The 24,928-nt window shown below is 33.5% G+C and overlaps 1 protein-coding gene across 8 annotated transcripts in view; it reads left to right on the top strand.

Annotated features, from left to right (window-relative positions):
• The window catches only part of SATB1 (SATB homeobox 1), a 113,234-nt gene that overhangs the window by 77,086 nt on the left and 11,220 nt on the right, over positions 1–24,928 (top strand). For all 8 annotated transcript variants that reach the window (XM_039348851.1, XM_039348852.1, XM_039348850.1 and 5 more), the window contains one exon: positions 1,268–1,423. In XM_039348851.1, the coding sequence (XP_039204785.1) occupies positions 1,268–1,423 (156 nt within the window). The remainder of the gene's footprint in view (positions 1–1,267; positions 1,424–24,928) is intronic.

Here is a 24,928-nt window from a genome sequence, read left to right as displayed (position 1 = left end):
AAAACTTCTCTTTTGAGCCAAAAGTTCTATTTTGCTCTTCTCTATCTACAGAAAATTCTTCCAATAGCCTTCTAGCTTATTCATGTGGCCTTTTGCAAATTGTAGACAGGCAGCAATGTGGTAGCTTTCTTGCTACTTTGTCATGCACACCATTATTGTTCACTGTTTCCCTCTCATAGTCACACCTGATTATTATCCCATTGATTGAAACAATTGATTCTACTTTCCCCATCAAACTAAATGATGATCCTAAAGGTTCAATAAAGGTTTATTGAGACATATAATCCAAAGATATAGCTTTGGATCATATGTCTCAATAAATATATTTGATGAACAAATTATATGAACAATATAATATTTTTGACTTATTTGTTTATCTTGGTTTTGCTTATATAGTTTTAGGATTTGCATGGAGAACAAATTTTATGCTGGATTTTAGGTCATAGTTACGAAGAAACATTGAAAGCTCAAATGGGTTCACAAACTTTTAAGCATCCTTGAATGGGATTAATTTATCTTGCCTTGAAATTGTCTATAAAGTATGAATACTTTATCTCTGATGAAAAAGCCAGGTAAATATTCCTCCATCTTGTTTAGGAAAAAAATGACAAAGAAAATTGGGAAAATGTGCAGGCATTTATTCGTTTTTTAATATATTTATTTATCTACAAGTATTTATTTATTTCATTTTCCACAAAAACAATTCTCCTTAACACTGTAGGAAGAGAGAAAGCACTTAAATGCTTTCAAATTCTATTTGATCACTTCTACCAGAATCTACTTAGAAATAATATTTTTAAAAAATTAAAAATTTGAAGTTAAAAAAACACTAAAATGAATAGCAAAAGTGTGGCAAAAAAGAGGCATTATGCTTATTCTCCATTTGTGTTGAACATGGCGGCCAAAAAAGATTTTCACAAATACATTCCTGTGCTTGGGTACAACACAGAATAAAAGGATGTCTGATATCTAAGGCAACTTTCATCTTCAGCGGACCTCTCTTTTTGAAGATGAAATAGGGAAGTTCACTTAAAGCTCTATTTGTCTCTCTTGGCATGTTATTTAAACATTTGGCAGTAGCTTGTTGTAGGAAATATATAATTATTTTACCTTATTATTATAATTGAGTTTGAGAATAAGCCTCTTAATTTCATTGGAACTTATTTCTAATTAAGAGCACTTAAACTCTAGTGTGTGCTGACAGTTATAGTACCTCTTAACTGGGCATCTTTTTTATCTGTTGAATAATGATATATCATATTTCTAGGTAAAAACAACTGCTATTTCAACAGAAAGAAATGGAAAACCTGAAAATAATACCATGAATATTAATGCTTCCATTTATGATGAGATCCAACAGGAAATGAAAAGAGCTAAAGTATCTCAAGCATTATTTGCAAAGGTTGCAGCAACAAAAAGCCAGGTAAGTCTTGTGGTCATCTAGGAATTAATGTTGCTATTCTTGCTTCTTTGTTGTTCAGTTTAGTTGGATGACTATATGAATAAAATCCTTTAAATGTTAAGTGTGATTAAACACAATAAGAAATTTATTGGCTTCTCTAGAGTGTAGGTCAAGATGTTTTTATCTGACTATATTTTTTCTGAAACATTATAAAATATGGCATATTTATGGGCAATATGGTGAAAAACTGTTATGTTAACCAATCATGTAGCCTTTTGTATTCTTTTAATACATTCAGTATATTACCACTCTGTATAGGTGCAAATCTAGATATCCTGCAATCCTTTCTGTTCCATTTCCCCAACCTAATCTTCTTTTTACTTAAGATTAGAAAGGTTAATGATTATTCTGATATATGCCTAAATTTTCTGAATCATACTGACAATAGTCCAGATCTAAGAGAAAGGAATCCAAAAGTGAGGAAACATAATGCGGAAGGAGGGAAGATTTTTAGGGAGAGAATAATTTTATAAAGAAACTAAAATAAACAAATTTAGTGTAAAGTTTGGCAGTTTAGAACTTCAAGGACTGCTTTATTTTAAGTAGATTCTAGCTAATGTGACTTGTTTTAAGACTTGATTGATGATCTGCTGTTATGGATGTCCCAGTGGGGAACCATATAAAGACCTTAATAACTAAATATAGTAAGAAAAAGGTGGTGCTTCCAAACTGTTTCTAAGATAAATCAACAGAATTGTGCAGCAGTTCAGTACACATGACATTCAAGGAGCAAGTTCTGTGTTTTGTTTTGTTTTGTTTTAAGGCTAAATGTGATCCTGAGAAATGACCATATATGTTTGGTATAGAGATGAGTTTTCAAACTCATTTGTGGAATCATGGATTTCCATGAGATTCCATACGATGGGCTTCCATGAGATAAATGGGAAAAAAATGTAACTTGAACTTAACGGGCTTTTTTATCATTAAAACCTTACATCTTAATCAGGAGATCCAGATATATTTTTTGTAACCACAAGGTTCTATTCTGATGCCCAAAATATTTTTTTTTTTATCCCTAAAAGCCTGACTTTCTTTAAGAGGTCAAGTCAGCATATCCATGTAATCATTTCACCCTTTTTTTTTCCTGTCCAATATTTAACAAACTATGTTCAAATAACCAGCTCAACGATACTTGGTAGTCTTTAGGGCTGAAAGTTTTAACTAGATTTCCCTATTCCAAATATACTACTCTAATGTAGGATAGGAAACTTGGTTCTTTTCACCTATTTTGAATTCCCTTACCTATAAACCACAACCAACATTTTCAGTAGTAAGTTACAATGAAATAATAGTCCCAAATAACTGTAAAGTATCAATACAAAATCATGATAGTTCCCAGTTCAGATTGAATAATTTGTGGTTTGAGTTCAGGATGCCAAAAATGACGGCAATCAATGAATGTACAGGAGCCCATTTATTCATATTGTTTGAAAATATTGTGACAGTAGTTTGGATTCTGACTTGATCAGGTTTAATAATTCACTTTGTATCTTTGATGGATTTATTTTCCCTATGCACAAACTTTAATGCACCTTCAGTAACAAACAAGCACAATGTTGCTTTGATATAAATAAGGTATTTTTCCTAATCTTGAATTTGTGTTTGTCTTTGTTATTTTATGGGATATTGAATTAAACCCAAGTATATGTTTAGACAGTCTAAAACTTTGACCTAGATGTTTTTATATAGTACAAGGTATGATATATTCCATGAATATGGAATGATTTATTTTGGAATAAATATCCATTTCAAATCCATTTCACTTTTGTTAAATGGTGAATTAGAAAAAAGTGACACTAACAACAATTTTTAAATTTTAAAATGTCATTTTAATAAATTTCATCTGTCAATGAGAGAATCCTTTCAGAGCGCTGGATTAACTTTATGAGTTTACATCTCTGAATAAATATGCAGAATTAAAATATATAAATTGTAAGTTAATTTTGTTAGCTGATCATTGTTCTTGGAATATATTTGTAAATTTAAATTACTCTAAAAATATTAAGAAATTAGGTATTGAATTGCAAAATTAACCTGAAAGGTCAAATCTAGTGTCCATTTTTCTCTTAAAAAAGGAAACACTTTTTCAGTCCTGGCTGAACTAACTGATGCCACCTTTCTTTATACATGATAGACTTTAAATTCTGTTATTGCAGTTTGCTTTATTATTTAAGCTGTAAGTTTGGAAATGTTTGCAGTTGGGAATTGCTCCATCTTTCATTATATAAAAAATATGTTTCTTTTTAAAGTTATATGCTGTAAGGAATACTTAAAAGGATATTTTGGAAATGTTACATCAAAATGATTAAACTCAAGCTGTGGACTGTAAAAAATTACAGCTTTACAGGCCACATGCCTGCCTACCCTTCAATCACTGTCAAAGTGATAATTTCTGCAATAATATGTTTCTTTTATTGTAGGATTCTAAACACCAAGTGCTGTTTAAACATTAAACTGAATTGTTTCTCTTAGCATTGCACTCACTGTGTCATACATCAGGCCACTACAATCTCTTGTGAAATGTAAAATTCTGTCATGAATCATGGCTTGTGTATTGGAAATTACTGTAATTTTGATTGGAAATTACAGGGCTCTTGAAATGTTTCTAATTATGATAGAATGTTAACCATGACTTCAAATCTGTATGCTTTTTTGATATTTCTATTTTCAAAAGAAGGTTATACAGTGTGCATTAAGAAGAAATATCCATTGTCAGCATCTTTCTATATTACCTATCCTTAATATTTTTTGCTTTACTACAGTTTATAGTTACTGAATTGTGTACTGTATTTGGTGGCACTGAATCTAAGATTTTGTCTTCCATGAATTGCATCTGCAGTCACATATTGGATTTTTATTAATTTTAGATGTTGTATGTCTTTTATTTATTATTGTTATTATTATAAGGTTTTTATCTTCTTTATTATTTTTATAAATACCTCAAGAGATCAAATTCAAGGCTTCTTCTATTAGTTGATTTCTTAAAATTATTTAAAAGAAAGTTAATCGCTAAAAGCACTAAAAATCTCTCTTAAAAGGGCAGCAGAAATAAATAGCTCTTCATTCATTACTGTCCTAATAATATAGTGTATATATGCAATTAAAAATATATTAAAAAACATTTAGACTTAAGCCATCATCATTATTGGTAACAAGCTACTTAAAAATGTTGCCTCAATTCAAATTGTATTTTTCATAGGAATCATTACCTTTGATTTATAATTTAGAGATATTATATATCATCTATGTTATGTGGATACCCATTTAAATAATAGACTTTCAGCTGTCTATAATTTTAAGTTGATATTTTAGAATTTTATTGAATTTATGTTTAATTGCTTTTAATCTACTGTAAACTGCCTTTAGCTCTTCCCTATTTTGGGATCTCTGAAAAACCAGATTAATTTTTTTTATAAAAAATTATACAAAAAATTGTAAAAAAGTTCCTTCCTAAGAAAAAAATATTTTATTTCATTTGAGTTTTCAGCACCAAATAATACTTTTGTTCATAGACAGCACTTAAAATTTTAATGTTTGCTTTCATATGCCCACATAAAATATATATTATCATTTTATGGAGACTACTTCAAGCATTTACATTGCCTTGCCATACATATTGTGGCATGGAAGTTTCTTATTTGGAAAGCTTTTTGTTCTCTGCACTGTTGGATATTGATGGATGCTAAAAAGAATCCAAAGAGATAAGGCAAGTTTAGGCAAGTGTAATATAAAATCTTGCTTGTACTTTATCATTGCTTCCATTAACAACAGCTATTATTGATCATTTGAACAGCATAACTCATATAAATACAAACACAAAATCACATTGTGTTTAGTTAGTGCCATGGTATTGCTTACATTATAAAGATATATATTATCTAGTATGAATGTTGATGATACCTGTAAGTTTCTATGACGATCTACTCGGGTGACATACAAATGCTTAGAAGCATCTAAGATACATGTAAAGATTATATTGAGTTCCAGGATTTTATACACAAAGATATCTATAAGGGAGAGAGAGAGACTAATACAAATAATCCAATTTTTGTAATTTTCAGCAAGGCATTGTGATTTTATCCTGTCTTCAAGGTACTGTCATATCCTGCAGTATTATCATATTCAGTACCTGGGTTTTGTTTGGTGTAGTGTTAAAAACAGCACAACATACAATTTTATGGCATTGTCACTTTTCTTTGTGGTTTGTATTTGCTGAACAGAATATAAATTGTGGGATCCTTGGTGCAATCTGAGCTTGATGGTTTTCATGCAAGCCCTGCATTAATTGTAAAGCATGTTGAAGCTGTATATAACTCTAAGTGCTATTGCTATTTCGTTACCAAATGAGGTAATATCACCAGTGCAGTTATTGATGATGTTATTTAGTGCGGTAATGAAACATCTGCAAGAAAACCACCAAGCTCAGAGAGCACCAAGGACCCCACAATTCAAGCCTGGGTTATAAATATTCTATCAGAATAGAAATAATAGTTCAATGAAGACTTACATTGTATAGCCAATACTTAGTTGTTACATGAGTATTTTAAATTGTGACACTTCATTAGAAACATTCATTAGTTTTTCTTTATATAGAGCTTCTTTGTAAAATATCACTTCTTAAAAACATGATTGAATAACTTTTTTCAAACATTTACCTCTTTACATAATTGTTGGAGAATGTAATTGTCCTGCACTTTTTTTCTCCCAATTCAAAGAGTTACACACATGCTTAGAGAAAGAGAAAGTATATTCTTACATGTTTCTTTTCTTGTTTCCCCACCAATGATTCATATATATCAAACTGGAATGTACATTGTCACGCTAACATTTTTCTGATCATACTCCCACTTCAGGCTTTTCAGTTCATAACTCAGGTTTCAATATTCAGGATTGGAATGTTGAAAGTATTTTTGAGATATTTGGAATTAAATTTCTTCTTGGTCTATGGGAAATTTGCTTTGAGCACTGTGTGATGGGATTGTGAATAAAAATGTGCAAGATAAATATATGTGGCCCCAAAGTGCTTAACATAGATTTTTTATTGCTCTGTCCTTTAGTCTTACCTGCTATAATAGTAATAGCCTCAATGATTAATGTAATAGTAGAGAAAACAGATCATTATTTAAATTAAAACTATTAACAGTACAAGAATTGGGTCTCAGATATTTCATGCCATTCTTAGTACTCCAAAGTAAAATAACATAAACAATGTGATTCCCTGGTCAGCTGAGCTAACAGGATTAATTAAGATATATTAACTACATAATAGGCAAGTGATCTGCCTTTTTGACAGAGTAAGTCTGAATTAGAACTACCACAGATGAACAGGAAGGCAGATTTAAACTTAGCTACAATTCATCATTTGATTTTGGAACACATCAGAGCTATGCAGGAATTAGGGGGAAAAATCTCTAGTGAATGAATCTAGATTGAGATCTAACATGCTTATTTGCATGTAAATAAAAAACAGATGGTGCGCTACTAGCTACTTGATTTGCAGATACTGAGTGGTGTAAGTTAGCATACAGTTTGGGGAATGCTGTGCTAATATAATGAGACAATGTCAAGATTTGGGAGGCCACAATTTTCTACTGTACTATATTCTCCTTTCTCTCATACACTTATCAATATATATAAATCTGATTATTTTCTTTTGGTAGAGCAGTTTAAACATTTGCTCTGTCCAGTTGTGACCAACTCAAGGGGGCAGTGCTCATCTCCGATTCTCAGTCAAGGAAGTCTCATATTATCTGAAAACGCTTCCATCATCATGTGGTCAGCATGAAAGGATGGAATGTAGTAACCTTTCCCAGAGTACCTATTTATCTACTCATATTTGCATGCTCTCAAACTGCTTGGTTGGCAGGAGCTCACCTCATTGCATAGTATTCGTGTCTCGAACTCAAGCTGTCATCTTTACAACTGACAAGCACAGTATCTTTAAGTGCTGAGTCATCGTCCTATTATTGTAGAGCAATAAAAAGATCTTTTCACAAGTCCAGTCTCTTGGCAATTTCATGATATTAAAACAAATTGCAAATTAAGAGAAAAAGAGAGAGGGGGAGAGAGGGAGAGGGAGGGAGAGAGGGGGAGAGAGGGAGGGGGTAGAGAGAGGGGGGAGGGGGAGAGAGAGAGAGAGAGAGAGAGAGAGAGAGAGAGAGAGAGAGAAACTATAACACGTAATGTTTGGTAACTGTGGAAATAAAATGATGACCTGAATAGGTCTTTGGTCTGAAACAACGTTACTTTTTAAGCTTTTTTTTTCTATTAAGGAAGTATATCCTTTCACCTTGACTTTTTGTATATCATTAAATATAGTGAAGCAATATTAATAGAATACAAGATGCTTCATTCATTCAGACATTGATTGTGCCTTCCTTCTATCTCTGTCTTATAATACCGCATGGTAAAATGAGCTCACAGAAATTCACAATGATGTTCATAGCGGTTCTATAACTCCTCAGGCTGCAGTGTTGCCTCAGTACCTCTGTTTCAGAAAATCAGATCATAGGCTGCATGCTGTCATGTAATAAGGTGTCTGATCCTTATTACCAGTTTGTTGATGCACAGACTCCTTCAAATTGACCATTGCAACACATGGTTTCCCCTGAAACTAGCTGTGATAATTAGTGTGGCTCTAATGAGACAGAATGTCACTGATCTTGTGCTGAACTGTTGAGTATCGACGCTACGGATGGCAACTGTCATAGCCTGCCATCTGTGACAGAGCCTGGCATATTCTGTTAGCAAGGTAGAGCATGCTCAGTGAGTTGATTTGAAACAAATGATTTGTTGCCTGATCAGAAAGAGCTGTGGTATGGTAAAGGGGATGATATTTTTAAATTTCCTGTTTCTTTTATGCTCAGTCACAAAAAATGCTAACTAATCTATTTCAATTTACAATTAGAAAAATATTTACAGATGTTGTTTCACATTTTTGCTGTTTGTAAGGCAAACAGTTCAGTTGCTTATTTTCATTTTTAAGTGAAAGGACTAAGTAGACAAAATTATTTAATAACAGAAAAAAAATGTCATGTTTGCCTTTTATTATTGAACCAGGTAATCCATGCTGAATTCATGATGTAAATGAATAATTTTCTTTCTTGGAGGAAAATTACCTAATTTTGTTTGTTTATATACATGCAGTGTGTGTGATAATTTGTGATTCTACCCCTTCACCAAAGAGAGCCAACATAGCGGTCCCAAATAAGCAGGAAATTGCCAGTATGATATATACCAAATGTATCTAAGTGTCAATGAAATAGAAAGTTTATTTCTAACAGAGAAGCCTATGCTTATTGGCTGGTGTTGTTCTTAACTGAATACACTGGTCACAATATTTGTAGAAGTGGAAGTCCAGCACCATTTATCATTTCACGATGCTTTGTTGCTTTTTTCCCCCCTTCTTCCTCTGGCAGACCACACAGGGCTTGTTCTGAAGAACATTTTCACTAATCTGATCAGGCAGCCAAATACGCCGGGAAAACTGCTTTAATGATCCCACTAATTACCTCAAGTCAATATGAACTGTATTATTAGACTGAGGGAAAATATTCCATTAGGTCTCCCCCTTGGGAGTTTCTCCGCTTTGTGATGTCACTGAAGCCTTCGCCCTCTTGCTTGTAATTAATTTTATTTACACACGCAGGCACGCACAAGGTCACACCTGCACAACCAGAGCTGGCCAGGGAGCTAGTAGCACTCAGCCTTAATCAGATCTGTCATAATTACCATTCTGCATGTTTCTGACACACGCTGTGAAATATTTCAATTTAACTGCCGCTACCAGCACAACCAGATGTAGTGCAAGTGTGGCTGCATTGGAAATATTATTCCTCAGGATAAACTCTCTCCTCCTTTTTTTTCCTCCAACCCCCTCTCCCTTTTAACAGCTAATGTGGCACAGAAGCTGATGTATCCTGTAAATCTTGAATGCAGCGCTAGATTGATAACAGCAGATTAGACAGTTTAACCACAAACAGCTTGTTCATTTTTCACAAATGAAAACCACATGTGGTGCAACTAAAATTCCAGGCCTCTTTTCAATGATATTTCTTTTTCTAGTTGCTTTATTATTTGAGGTGTATTTTTGCCACATAGGTTGTAAAATCATAACTTACACACATAGAAAATAATTGTTATCCAAGCTTCTCAAATTATTTTTTGGTAACTACATTTCATTAAACCTGTAATACAAAGTCAGTCAGTCAGTCAGCCAGCCAGCCAGAGGCAAAGCAAAATATTCATGAGATACTATTTTGTGTGTATTATCACCTTAACCTACTTTTAGAAAATATCCTGCAGAATCATTTAAAAAAAAATCTCATCAGGTTGCAACTATATTTCTTATTTGCAAAGATATAACTTCTCAAAGGCTTGCAGAAATCTCCCAAAGTGAATTTTTACTGAAATAAAATAAAGATTGATGATACATCCTTTGCATTTTTAGGAACTCATAAGAAACAGTATGTTTTGTGATTCAAAAAGATAAAAGTTAAAGGTACAAGTTTTCTGCCTACATAATGTTCTCATTCCTACCACCTATTGTTTAGATTCAGCAATGCTACATAGCTGCATTATATAAATATATCCCAAGATTCTATATTCTATACCTTGAAAGACAAAACTCTATCATGTTTTCTAAATGTTTATGAGTTAAAACTCTAGCAATATATTAAACATGAAAGCATGAAAAATATTACATTAAATTCTTTTTTTAAAAAAAAAAACTTAAAATAGTTATTAAATTAAGAGTGGACATTATAGTATTGTCATTGCTATACTGTTTAAAAATATTTCATAGGATTTATATCTATCTTTTTCTACTTGAGTTGAAGCCAGTCTAAATAGTTTTCCTTCTCTCAGTTTTTCTCCATAACAGCATTAAGCTGAGAGAGAATCTCAAAATCACAAAGTGAGTTTCCATGACAGAGGGTGAGCTTGAACCTGGGTCTTTCCAATTGAAGTTCAACACCTTAGCACCACATTTCAGGTAATCCTTGACTTACAACTGTAATTGAGCCCAGAATTACAGTTGTAAATCGTGCTTGTCATTAAGCAGGTCATCATGTGTTGTGCTCAATTTTACAACTTTTTTACATTAAAGGAATGCGACTTTATTTTCGGGTCCTTTATAACTAACTGACTGATCATAAGTGGAAGAAAATCCATAGTATATGGATTTTATTATAGTTAAACAGTAAATAGTTAAACAGTAAATAAGCTCTTGCTTTTTATTTTCAGTATGTGTGTATGTATGTGTGTGTGTAAAATGCCTGTATTACTTTGTTTTGAATCCCTCAGTAAAGAAACAAAAAATACTCTAGTGAAGTCAAAAATAACTTGGGAGCATAAGACATGATAACTATAGTATATAAGCAATATCAGAACATTTTGTTCTTAGAATCTGAGAATTTTTCAGAAAAGGTTATTGCTGCAGTACTATTTGTATGTGTACTCCTTGTGAATTTCTTCTGGGCATTTTGTTGGCTACAATAGGATCAGAATAGTGATCCTAGGGTGTATGAAAACTAGCAAGATATCTGAAAGACCTAGCTTTCCTTAAGATCAGAATAGCACTTTTTAGAGCTAGATTTGAACATGCTCCCATCATCACTCTTGCAAAGCAGGTGTAAGAAAATCCCATAGCAAAGTGATATGTACAGTACATGTGGTAATAAGAAGGTTGAAAACATCTCATGTGTTATTATGCTGCAAATTCTACAGGAATATTAAATCAATATACACCTTTCCCTTTATAGATTTTTAAAGAGACAGACAATTTTTACATGAACCATCTTCTGCAGACTTAAATCCTGCCATCTATGCAGTAGCTAAATTTGGCGCTGCTGCAATGACAATAAGGCAAAACTGATTACAGGAGTCCCATTTTCATTAATATCACATCTGGTTATCTTTTAGTAATTTTTGGAGGATATATATTCTGGTGTATAGTCTTAATATATTGTATTTATTAGTGAATATTTATGATATTGTTATAATTGGAATATTCAAAGTACCCTGATTTATTTACACTGGCCAATATTCAGTTGTGTTTATTTGCCTTACTCTGGTTCTAGTTGTTACCTTTTATTCCTTTTTGTCTGTTTTATGTTGCTGGTCATTGACCTAATAAATATTACATAGAGACAAGTGATCCAGCTCTTTGATCTGATTCGTATTAATGAATAAAAGTTACTTGCATGATTATTTAAAATAAAAATGTAAATACTTTTACAGGGTTTGTTAGTTTGCTGGTTTGTTCTGATACAGCCCTAAAATAAAGATACGCTAGATTTATCAGTGCAAGCACGTATTAGAACTTGCAAACTTGTCAAGGGATACTCCCTCCATTCTATTTGAATACTTATATTATCAATTAAGTAATAGCTTTAAGTGGCTATACTGTATATTTCCAAGTCACAGAAGATATCTAAAGATATATATTGCAATCAGTTTTTAAATGATAATAAAGATAAGATACAACTTCTTCAGGTTATGTTATGGTATTTTTTTGCTAGGTTGTACAACAGAATTGCTGTCATTACTTGGGAAAAGTTTAAACAGATGGCATGTGTCAGAAACATTTTTATTTATTTATTTATTTTAGTTGCTTGGGCTCAATGTTCCAGATTGATTTTTTTTTAGCATTTATTACTTCAGCAATATTTGTCTTTGTGTGGAGAAATTGTTAGTAGAATTCATTGCATTCCTGAACACTTAAGTCAGTTGAACAGATTAAAAATGAATTGCATCAGTTTTAACAATGCACTAAGATCACATGCAAAGATAACTAATAAAATCTTGTGTTTTTGTAACTGAATATATAGATCACTAGAGCAAGGAAATTCTATCATCAAAAGACTAATCAAACTTTGGAATTTTACAATAATTAGAGATGCTATAGTTAATAAGCAAAAGTAACAGGTGAGCAGAAGAGAGGTAATAATTTCATTCCATAGAAACAGATTAGTTGATAAGTATGATAATATAAGTATTATTATTGTATGTTTAAAACATGTCAGTAAGAGTTACAATTATAGGAGGATGTATAGGCGTAACTTCTGTTTTATCAAGAACTAATTGAAATTAAAGTGAATTGTGGTTGATTACATGCATAAAAGAAATTTGTTTCTCATAATAATTTACATCAGGGAAAAATGCAATAACAAAATATTTAACAATTCTGAAAAATATAAAATAAAATTTCACACTCTTGAAATATAGTATAATATAGGCTTATTGCTGTTCTCTGTTTCTTCCCACACTATTCCTTATAAAATTCACCATAATGGTGAAGTATACTAAAATTTCTCTCATAACTAAATTTTAAGTAAAGATTTAAAATACAATTAAAAACCCTGATTATGAAGGAATCTGATTAGTCTTAATAATAGAAGAGCTATTATAATACACAGTGTAGCAGTCTGGAAGCAAGGGAGGAGGAGGAGGAAACATTCATGTATTTTCTATTGTCCTAAACATTTCTAAGGGGGAAAAGTGGGGGAGGGGGTAATCCTGCCTTTATAAAATAAACTTAAAATTTATGTAATATTCTATGCACAGTTACCTGAGAGAAAGCTTCATTGAGCATAAAACCTTTAAGAAAATATATGTAGGATTTTTAATTAGTATGATAAAATAAAATAATTTACTGAAAGGCTTTAATAAATTGATTAAATTGATAAATTTAACAACATATTTTATTTTATTATACTAATAACAAAATCTTGCATATATTTTCTCAGATGTTTCGTGCTTAATGGAGCTTTTCCTCAGGTAACCGTGTATAGAATATTATATAAATTTTAAGTTTATCAAGTGTAAATATAGCATTAAAAATATTTTTTTTCATTTCACAAATTTTATTTTAAATCAAAGGAAGATCTCTGAATATAAAATCACATTTAGTGTGATCAGAAAAGCCAACAATAGTTGTGTGAAAGAACAATCTAGAAAAAAAAATCCCCAAGCGCTATGGGAGTGATAGTTATTTGGAATGCTACTGATTAGAGCAGAAGAGTATTAGCCACTCTGTTGTTCTCAGTGCACAGCTGGACACAATACTATTTTTTCATTTTATAAATTTTATTTTAAATCAAATAATTTTGGGGAAATATTAATCAAAATTGATAATTTATCTATCTTGAATCAAAAGCAGCTTTTTGGGTCCATATGTTATTTATAATAATAAAATGGCTTGATTATTAATATATATTTGTTTAAACAAGGTTAGTTATTATTGTAGTGCTAATGTAAAAATATTCATATTTTGCAATGTGAGGAATCTGAGTAGGAACGGGGCTTGTTAAAACAGTTCTTTGTGTGGTTGACTTTCCCAGTTCAGTTATGTGCATTCTTTGCAGTTAAATTTAAGATATGTTAATAATAAAACTCTCTTGGATTTCAAGGTTTGCAAATGCATTCCTTTTGTTCAATGTATGAATCTCAGAGAAATGAAATTAAGCTGATGTTTTATTATTTGAGTAACCACAATTCTTAGTGGTTCAGATGTGTATGTGTATCAGTTAATGCAATAGGGGAATTTTCAGCCTCACCTTCCTTTTCACATCCCATAAATCTATCCTTTGTAAGTCAATAGATTTTCTGCAGATTGCCATCAGATGAAAGGTGTTGAGTGGAAGTATTCTATTAAAAGGTAAGAAAACAAGAAGTTGCTGAGGATGGGAGATAGATGCTTCGTAAAAGCATCTATCTATTTTGTCATGGAGCAAAAACTATATATAGCTGGATTGCCTGTAAACTCCATGGTAGCTTTGGACTATACTCAGGCCCAAATACTAGTGCTTCAAAGATTGAATGACACTGAATATCAGTCTGAAGTCAGCTCTCTCAGATCTCTAGAATCTACTAAGTTCAGATTCTTGGGAACTAGCAAATCTCTTGTAAGCTTTCTATAAATTGATAAAAGAATCTTTCAAGACTAGGCACCAGATGCTCTCTTTAGTACTTTTATATGGTAGGTAGGCCAAAATCCCCACATCCAGCATCTGTGGCCTTGCAATTCTAAGGAAGTTGAAATAACATGTCCTTCTGTAATTCAAGAGCCATCAGAGTAACACTTCTTCTTGTGCCATATCCGTTATTGGACGTTGGCGATCATGTTGGCGATCCTGTTTTTATCAGCAGCCGCACGAAAAAGTGCTGCTGAGTTTTGTCCAAACCATTCCCTTAGATTTTGAAGCCATGATGTTCTTCTTCTGCCTGGACCTCGTTTGCCTTCAATCTTTCCCTGGAGGATTAAATGGAGTATGCCGTATTTTTCTGGGTGTCACATCACATGTCCGAAATATTCTAATTTTCATTTTTTAATTGTTTTGATAATTTCCCTTGGCTTTCCAAGGCGGCTTATCACCTCCTCATTTCTGATCTTGTCAATCCAGCTTATACGTAACAGCTGCCTGTAAATCCACATTTCAAATGCTCCTAGTCTCTTCAGGTAGCCTTCTGTCAGAGACCAACTCTCTACTCCATAGAGCAGGATAGAGAAAATATAGCATCTAACAAGCCTGATTTTCAGTCTTAGGCTTATGTCGTGACTGCAGAAGACCTTTTTCATTTTGAAGAATGCTGTTCGAGTTTTCTCTATTTTTGTCTTTACTTCAGTGGTCATGTCCCAGCTTTCATGTAGGTGCATGATCCTTTCAACTTTTTCTAGTGGTATTCCTTCTGAACTTATTGGTGGTAAGTTAATGGGTTGTTTGCTGATGACCGTGATCTTGGTTTTTGAGGTGTTAAGCTTCAAGCCGTATTTCTATAAGTCCTTTTTCTGCAAATCCAGGAAGAACGGACAATTTCTATAACTTATACTATGAATCTACCTCTTATTATATTCAAATCCTAACATCACTCACAGATTAGTTAAACTTGCCATTAAAATAGTTAAAACTAGACCACATTTAACTTTAGATTAAACCTGATCTCAAAATTCTTGAACCACTTTATTTTTCTTACCCTTCTCTTATTTTCTCTCCTCCTTTTATAGAACTCTGAATTATGTAATAATAAATATATTAGAACCAAGTAAATAGAATCAATTATATTCAAAGAATTCCAGGTAGAACATTATTAGAATATATTTATGTATGTTATATATTTTATTTATCTAAATGTTTTAATTTATCAGCATTTTAATAGTTTACTACATGGTCATTCAGTAATATACCGTTGTACGTACTTACAGTAATATTACTGTATATTACTGTAATATACAGGTATGTTACAGTACTATATCTTTGTATTTACTTAGCAGTTAATTCTTGCAATTTCCATTGCCTTACATGTTTAAATGAACTCTGGTATTCCAGCTCTGAACAACTTTTCTTCCTCTTTTTTCTCTCTTTTTAGTAAATTGTACCCTTAACTAATCCCACTTCCCTCTTCATCCTGTAACATTGTTGCTGAATTGTACCTACATCTGGTCATTGAGCATAATAAAAAAATGATTTAATTTGAAACAAAAAAAGACATGCAGTGCATTGGGAGGAGCTATTCTATGACAAGTTTTAATTCTTTTTGAAATGCCTAAACAAAGCTTCTCTGTCTTATTTTTCTTTCTATTTCCATCATCTTCTTCAAACTTCATATAGTTTTGTTCCTATATATATTTCCCAATGCAGCTACCCTCTCTTCTTCCCTTTCCCTATTCCATCTCAATTTTGATTTATTCACGATTGTTTTTGCTGTTTCTCCAGAAACGAAGGAAAGGAATGTTATGTGAACATATTTTATGTATGAAAAAGTGAGCTATGTATATAAAAATATACCTGGTACAATAAGGTACAGGATAAATTAATTTTATAAATAGGACATGTTATTTTACTAGCAGTTACTTTTAATTGGTGGCTATTAGAGCACATTAATATTAAAAGTTTTTTTTCTTAATTTGGCTTTCTTTGAAGTCATATGAATGGGGATACATATAAAATACATGCAATTAAATTAATGTGTTATAACAACATATTTATTGGGAACACCAGAATTAGTTACCTCTGATCCTATGGAGAAGATAAATATGAAACTGATTTTTGTCTGCACTATATGTGTGCTCTTTGGAGTTTGATCTTAAATTGTTTTCCTTTGAGGTAGATGCCATTCTTGTGCTAAGTTGAATATAAACCGTTAAAGCTTTGAGTGCAATTTTTAGAAATTTCAGGATTTACTTGGTATATAATAATTTCTGGCATTTCTACAGATATCTCATGTACAATGTATCTAATTATATCCTTGTATCAACATCAGAAAAGGAACACTGTTTCATGTATCAAAGACTGGGTATATGAGGGTCATTATCTGCCTATGACCAGCATTTATGGGAAGCTCAGTTTCAAATTGGATAGTTGCTGATTAATACTGTTGACATTATAGTTTGACATTACAGTTTGTAAAATGTTACTCTGTTCTTAATATACCTAAAAGTATTAGCTATACTTCAAAATATATGCACTAGCTAAATTGCAAAAAGTAGAAATAGATATATAATACTGAAATATAAGCAGGATGCTGGGGATATTTTGATGGGAAGAATATTTAAAGCATTTCATTTGTCCAATCAGGGCTGAGGATGGACAATTGCAGTTTTCTTTATTCAACAAAGACACAGAGGTTTAAATCTGCAAATTTGGTAATTTTTGCTGGTTTTGCAACATTTTTGTGTATGTGTAGTTGTAATCAGAAAAGAGCAAGTGGAACAAATGCTGCAAATGTATGCAAATGAGAGAGAAAAAAAGATTGAACAAATAAAATGGAATCTAATATAAGGGAATAGATAATTTAGGCAAACAATAGCTCAAATTTAGATAATTGGAATACAGCAAAAACTAGAAATCTCAAGTTTGACTTGTTTTTTTTAAATCTTACTAGGAAAATAATAAAAGTTGGAATAAAGCTAATTATGAGTTTTTAGAAATACATTTTATATAACTGTTTTAAATATACTTACACATTTTTTCTTCTTTTATTCAATCAACTCTGATTCTTGGAGACTGCCAAGACAAATCCATTTTCAGAAGTGGTTTTATACTGTTTTCTTTCTACCTAGTGAAGGTAGCTGGCCCAAGGTTGTTCAGCTGACTTTGTTCCTGAGGTGCGACTAGAACTCACAGTCTCCTGATTTCTAAGCTGATGCCTTAACCATTACACCAAACTAACTCTCTACCCAATATTATTCTGTGTGATTTATTTCTGCATATTGTTTATAGAATCTGATCTACAGATCATATTATAAGATCACACTTACCCAAATATTGGTGAACCTAGGATTTATGTTGCAGTACATTTCAACAGTTGTAAATGTGAACCAGTTGCCAAGTTCCTTGTTTGAGGAAGCTATGACAGACCTGCTTGAACAAAAATAAAAGATGTTAAAATTTTCTCCAGAAATGAAGCTACAATATGATGGTACTGTAGTGATTATCTCGGCCACATACTGATAATCCTTTTTATATATGTACGGGAAAAGTCACTATTACATTTTGGAACTCTCCAGTAATAGGAACAAACTTTATCTGGATGGCCATAGAAATATATTGTTTGTGTGAAGAAAGTCTGTATGAAGAGTCTTTCTTGGAACATAGATTTTTTTTCTCTCTGAAAAAAATGACACATACATATAAGATTTGCAGTGAAATTCTGTTCATATCTACTCAAAAGTAAATTGCACTGAGTTCAGTTCAAATTCTAATTAGTGTATGTAATTGAGATGGGTTTATATGTGCCATCTTTTTGTTACTGAATTCCAACTATGGTATCTCTCACGGATGGTTATGTTAGTTGGCTTTGATGACAATTATAACTTAGCAACATTTGGAGGGCAAAAAATCCATAATATAAGAGGATTTGATCCTGGAGATTCAGAGTTGTACATCTAATATATCTGGAAATTATTTGTTAGGACGCGGCAGGTAATTTTATGAGATACTTAGTTGGACATGCAGAGTATTTTGCAAGATCTGCATGGGGGACTTTCTGAGATTTGGGCTTTGGGAGAGGGTTAAGAACTGTAAATGCCAGAGATCCAGACAACTGCTTTGAATGTATTGCACATTCTAGTTGTATAGGGGAAAGGTTTACAGTTAGGTATTGAAAGCAGAAATGTTTATATTCTTTTTAACTAGCATGTATTCTTCCATTATAAAGAAGTCTGTAATAATAGAGATTGTTTTAAGAACTCTGCAATATTTAAAGAGGTTAATATAAGATATAAAAAGAAAAAAAAAATCAAGACAAATGTTTTTATTTTTGGACATGAGAAAGTTGGTTGAGATTAAATTACAAATTTAATAGAATGAGATATAAGAGTGCATCTTTTCTTGCCCTCAACTTTAATGCCTTTAATCAAATAATGACCTTCTGGAAATAGTTAATTTTAAGCATTTGGAAAGATCAATACCACTTTGCCACCAAAAAATGGCCTCAATGAAATGTGATGTATTTAAAGTACTCTTTTAACATAGTAAATAATTTAAAATGCTTTCAGTAATCTTTTGCCACCATTATGCATCTCATTGTTCAAAGTATGACTTCTCTGTAGAACGCCCCCATCCCAATCTTTTGATCTTGGAGGTTGGAGCCCAAAACAAGTTCAGTGTGTTTGCTTTCCTTATATATTGTGCAGTCCTAAGATTTATTAGAAGAAAAGTGTGTGTGTGTGTGTGTGTGTGTTGTGTCTTGTGTGTGTGTGTGTGTGTGTGTATAGATAGTTAGGTAGCTAGATAGCTAGACAGACAGACAGACAGAATCTTAATCCATTTTCTCCTTTTGGTGTAAAGGTGAAGAATTAGGTGACTAATTGTTTTGGAAGTCCATTTTATCCAGTTTGTAGAATACTGGTATGAAATTATGTTTGAGTGCCGTCAGTTTTCTAAATGGGAAAAATTACCCTCTATTAGCATGTTTGTGGGCAGATTAAAACAGTCTTCATTAGCATAAGGAACACTTACTGATTCTTTATGAAACTAGAAAATTATTTGCTGAATGATAAATTGCTAGCTTTACAGTTAGTTGTTGTTGACAGTGAGCTCATTCAAAATGCGTATTGCAGTTTAGCCTACAAGACTGAATTCCTTTTTACTCAGAACTACTGCGTAATGGATTATGTACTTAAACCCTGTTCATACTACATATGAAATGTAATGTAATTCATGCTTTTGATGAAAATATTTGTATCAAATATGCATATTTAGACTGGTTTCTTTTAATATTCTGTGTTTTTTCAATATATTACACTACAGAGATACAACAAAATGCATTCACATATCATTTTAGAAAAGAAAAAAACTCTCATAATACTAAGATTAGGAAGCATGAGTTAGTCTCTTGAGTTTAATGGAAAAATCTTATTATTTTAAAAAAGGTTTTAAAATAGGACAGGGTACCCAAGCAGGAGAGCAATACTATGTTTAATATGCTTTGTGGCTAAATGTTTTAGGGATATGTAATGAAAGTATTTGCATTCTAAAGTATTAAGAATTAATTTTAGCAGAAAGTGCATAGGGATAGAGATATCCCTTTGCAATCATGGTTAGCTTGAAAATCTAACCCCTGGACTTGTCTGTCCAAATTATATCTTTATCCCTCGTTTCAATGGACTAGTGGTTATATTCTATGAAGAAGTCTATCACAATAAAAATTAAAATCAAAAGCTTTATTCGTGTTTATTTGAACAGCATTATTCATTCATTCTTTCGAATGCCGAGCAGTTAAATAATTTACCTAAACTTTTTGAAATCAGAAATGTATGGCTGTTACAATAATAAGATGCAGAAAGATTACAAATAACACTGCTGTATTTTTTAAAAAAAAATAACATCCAATATAATTTCCACTGAATTATTTGCCAATTGATTTTTACAATTTTATGTTTCTTTAATAGCATTCTTAAGGGAGAAAAAACTTAGTTGCCTCCCTTTCACCATTTTTTGCTAACTGTAGCAAGACTTGCATATGTCACTCAGCTACTATAAAAGTGTATAGCAGTTTTTCCTTTGTAGCAGATGGATTTTAAACTTGACTTCTCAATAAATGTAGGTTTACAATACATAACTTTACAGGATTTGTGTTGTATATAACAGGTTTGAACACATTATCTCAGAATTCATCTGCATGGCATTTTCAGCTTATCCCAGGCCCCATGCCAGTATCTTAAGTAATAGGGAGAGAGTGTAGTGATTGATAGCAGCTAAAGGCGTGATTTTGAATAGAAACAAAGGCTTTAGAACAGAAGGTGTCAAATTAAACTTTGTCAGTTTGAAAAGTAGTAACATCCTGAAAGTTCATCTACATATTTACATGTGACTAATGTTTATATTTTGCTTTGCTTTGCTTTGCTCCTTCTTTATATGCAGTGCAATGCTGCCTGGCAGAGTTGCTCCACAGCAGTGAAGGATGTTTCTACTGTTGTTTTAGGATGTATTTTTTCCAAGTACGTACAAGTCCTAAGGGTAGTCTTCCATATGTGTTTTCATATACCAGTATAGGAAGGTTTTTAATGAATACGTAATTTTTATTGAGGAAAAGGCCCATGTACATTTATTTCAGCCATTGAGAGATATCTGAAGCATGATGCACTTTTCATAATGTTACAAATATTACAAGTTATATAAATCTAAATTTTTATTTGTATTGTTTGTTTAGTTTGAATCCTATTTGCCAATTTGTTAAATAAAATATGCAAATTACAGCTCAATAGAATTTTTTTATAAAAGCATCTCACACTGACAACAAGGGTAAGGATGGGGTGGGTTTCTCAGAAGTAGTAAAATAAATATGCTAAATAAATGTGGAGTTAGCATATTTGGGGAAACATTACAAATACATTGTTTTATATTTAAAATGCAGAAATTCTACATTGCTTTATTAAAAATATCATTTCTAAAAGTTTAAATATTATTTTAGAATATAAGCAAGTGAGGGATAATTTATGATAAAAAAATAAAACTTTTTTTGTGTTTTAAGACTACATTTAAACTTGCAATTCATCACACTATTTGGGGGGATGGAGGGATAAGGAATTGGAAGTATTATTTCAGGGCAAAGGTTAATAGCCAACTACTGGAAATGTTTTATCAGACATAGGTAATTAATTAGTATATGTTAAACACAGAAGTGACAAAAAGAACAAAATACTTTCTAAATGGGTAGATTTTGTTGTGTATTTTTTTTCCAGATTCACTTTTTGACTCATGCAAACTGTGCTAAGAAATTAGGTTTTGATAATTACAAAGAATATACTGAAAAGGGTTTTTATAGATAGATGTATTCCATATATTTATTTGATCCATATATTTATTATATCTTTGCTTTAATGTGACATCAAGATTTTAGTCCACAGAAGTTGAAGAGTGGGCAGAATTGCTTGTTATTTTTTATAACCAATTAAGTAATTCTGCGCTTTCATATATGTAAGAGTTAGTATGGCCCAGTGCACCAGGGTAGAAAGCTGCAGTGGATTCCTCAGAGCAGCAACATTTTTCTTCCCAAGCTTTTACAAAAAGAACAAAAATCTTGGGTACTTTAATGAATAGCACAGAGCTTCTAGCTTTAGGCTGACTTACTGTGCTCTTATCACCAAGAAAAAAATTGCAAATAAGTCTTCTCTTCTAAACTGTATTTTCATTTTTTAGAAAACTTTTTTAAGCAAAGGTGCTTGCTTACTGTATTGAAATGGGCAAAATGCTTGGCAACTATGGGAAAACATGCTGATCTTTTTGTCTAAATCAGAGCTTTTCAACCTTTTCATCCATTGTAACACTTTTAGGATATGTCAATATCCGAGTACCACCAGTCGCCTAGCAAGGTGTCAAAAACTTGATGACCAAAAAAAGAGGAAAAAAGTGATAAAGTACAGGTAGTCCTCAACTTTCAACAGTTCGCTTAGTGCAGTGGTTCTCAACCTTTCTAATGCCGCGACCCCATAATACAGTTCCCCATGTTGTGGTGACCCCCAACCACTTATACATCAGCGGGTGCCAGGGGCGTGGCCAAAGAAAAGGGGAAAAAATGGCGGACAGCCTTGTTTGGCGATCCCCGTGAAATGGTCATTCGACCCCAAATGGGGTCCCGACCCACAGGTTGAGAACCACTGGCTTAGTGACTTTTTGAAGTTACAATGCACTGAAAAAAGTGCCCCCGAAGCCACAGCCAAGCAAGACACCTGCCTGCCCACCCGGCGGCGCTCTTCTTCCTGTCCGAGATTTTCATTGTTGTGAGCATTTCTGTTGAGGATTGGCAGCGGGAGTGGGGTGGGGATATTTTATTCCCCCCATCTGCTGGGTGGTTGCAGCAGGTTTTTGTCATTTCACATGATCCTGGGACACTGTGACCATCATAAATATGAATCAATTGCCAAGCATCTGAATGTAAATCACAAGACCCTGGAGATGCTGCAACGTTCTAGCTGATCGGCGCTTCTTCTGGGCTCAGCAGAAGTGCCAGGATCAGTGCTGCTTTCCATCTGATTGGCGCTTCTTCAGGGCTCAGCCGGGGCCTGGTGCTGATCCTGGCATGCCCACTGAGCCCTGACAGCCCTGAAGAAGTGCCGATCAGCTGGAAAGCGGCACTGATCCTGGCGCTTCTGCTGAGCCCTGACAGCCCTGCAGTTCCAGCAATCTCTCGCTCAGGCTTGTGCGGTGCTGCCACCAGTTCAGCTCATTCCCCTCCCCCGCTACTGCTTTTTTAGGATGGTCGCATACCACCTGCCAGATGCCAATGTACCACAGGTGGTACCTGTGGTTGAAAAGCCCTGGTGTAAATAATATATACAGTATATATTAAAAACATAATTTTTCACTGGATAATGTACCTGTCATGGATATTTGTCATCCAAGATTAACAGGAATCAGTCCAAAAGAAAACCTAGATAGTTAGATACTGTAGATAGATAGATGGATGGATGGATGGATGGATAGATAGATAACTTTTATTGTTATTTTTTACTGTGAGCACAATGGCACACATTAAAAATGAAATTTACAGTACTTCCTTGCTCTCAAAGTGTAGACATACATAACACACATTTAAACATACTATATACCAGGACTTTTCAACCGGTGGTACGCGTACCACTTGTGGTACATTAACGAGTGGCAGGTGGTACGCAGCCCTGCCTAGCCAAATGTTGTGGGGCAAGGAAAGAGCCAGTGCAGGCCCCAGGCTCACTTCTGGCTCACCCTCCCCCATGAGAAAGGAGCGGGGGTAGAGACAGGAGAGGCTATAAAAGGAGGCAGTTGGGTTAGAGAGGAAGAGAGAGAAAAAGAGCAGCAGCCTTGGGAGGAGGCAGAGTCAGCTCTAGCTGCACCAAAAGGAAAGAAGAAGGAAGAGGAGGATGGGGGGAGAGGAGAGGATATCAAACAGGCCAGCCATGAGCTGATCTACAACTGCTGTGGCAGCCACCTGTGCTGGCAGCAGCAAACAGGCAAGAAATGCAGTGGGGGAGGGGTCGCCCTCCAAGAGGAATGAAAAAAGGCAGCAATGACAAGGTGAGGCACAGAGGAGGGATGCAGGGAGGGAGATGGAGTGTGGAAAGATTCTTACCTGCTTTTGTTACTTTGAAGTTCTAGGATTTGTGCAATGTGGGCTTTGTGTTCTTAAGGAGTGTTTGGCAATTTCTATTTGGCTGATGGCTGATGTCTCGTGTTAGCTTCTATTGCTCTGCTATTGTTAGCTGTAAGTTTTGCTGTAAGGGATTTTGAAGTATTTTTCTCCTGAATGGATTTTGTCTGTAGCATTCCTTTACTTATGAATGGAGCCATTTGGGGAGGTTGCCTTAGCCAGCAGCCAATACTTACCACATTTTGTTTCTTCCTTAAGTGCTGGCTGCGCTCCTTAACTTTCCTTTCTAGCCAATAATTAATTCTTAAAGGGGAATGTTCCTTTTTAAGATAGTTTACTCAGCAATTTGTCTTTTCTGTCTCTGGAGGCTTTTCCTTGTTTGATGAATATATGGAAGAAAGAAAATATGGGGGGAGGGTTTTCAAATTCTTCCTTCAGAAGGAGGTGGGCATGAGAAAGAGAGAGGCAGGGAAGGAGGGAGGGAGGCAGGGAAGGAAGTCCCGCCTTAGCACTTGGCCGCCAGCAGCCCTGCCATTTACTTTGCTTGTCAAAAGGTTGCAAAAGGGGATCATACGACCCTGGGACACTGTGACCATCATAAATATGAATCAGTTGCCAAGCATCCAAATATAAATCACAAGACCTTGGGCATGCTGCAATGGTCATAAGTATGAAAAATTGTTATAAGTCATTTCAGTGCAATTGCAACTTTGAATAGGGATTTATTTTTTTTGGGTCTTCAAATTTTTGACACCTTGCTAGGTGGTACTCGAATATTACCATATCCTAAAAGTGGTACAATCGGTGAAAAGGTTGAAAAGCCCTGCTATATACAACCAGTGCTTTTTTTCTTTAAAAAAAAAAAGGTGCCAGAACTCATACACGTCATACAACCCG

The sequence above is a fragment of the Crotalus tigris genome, unplaced genomic scaffold (assembly GCF_016545835.1).
Source record: "Crotalus tigris isolate CLP2741 ecotype Arizona unplaced genomic scaffold, ASM1654583v1 scf7180000018184.2832721, whole genome shotgun sequence".
Taxonomy (NCBI): Eukaryota; Metazoa; Chordata; class Lepidosauria; order Squamata; family Viperidae; genus Crotalus; species Crotalus tigris.
Note: the sequence above shows the minus strand (reverse complement) of the source record. Positions and strands in the feature narration are given on the sequence as shown.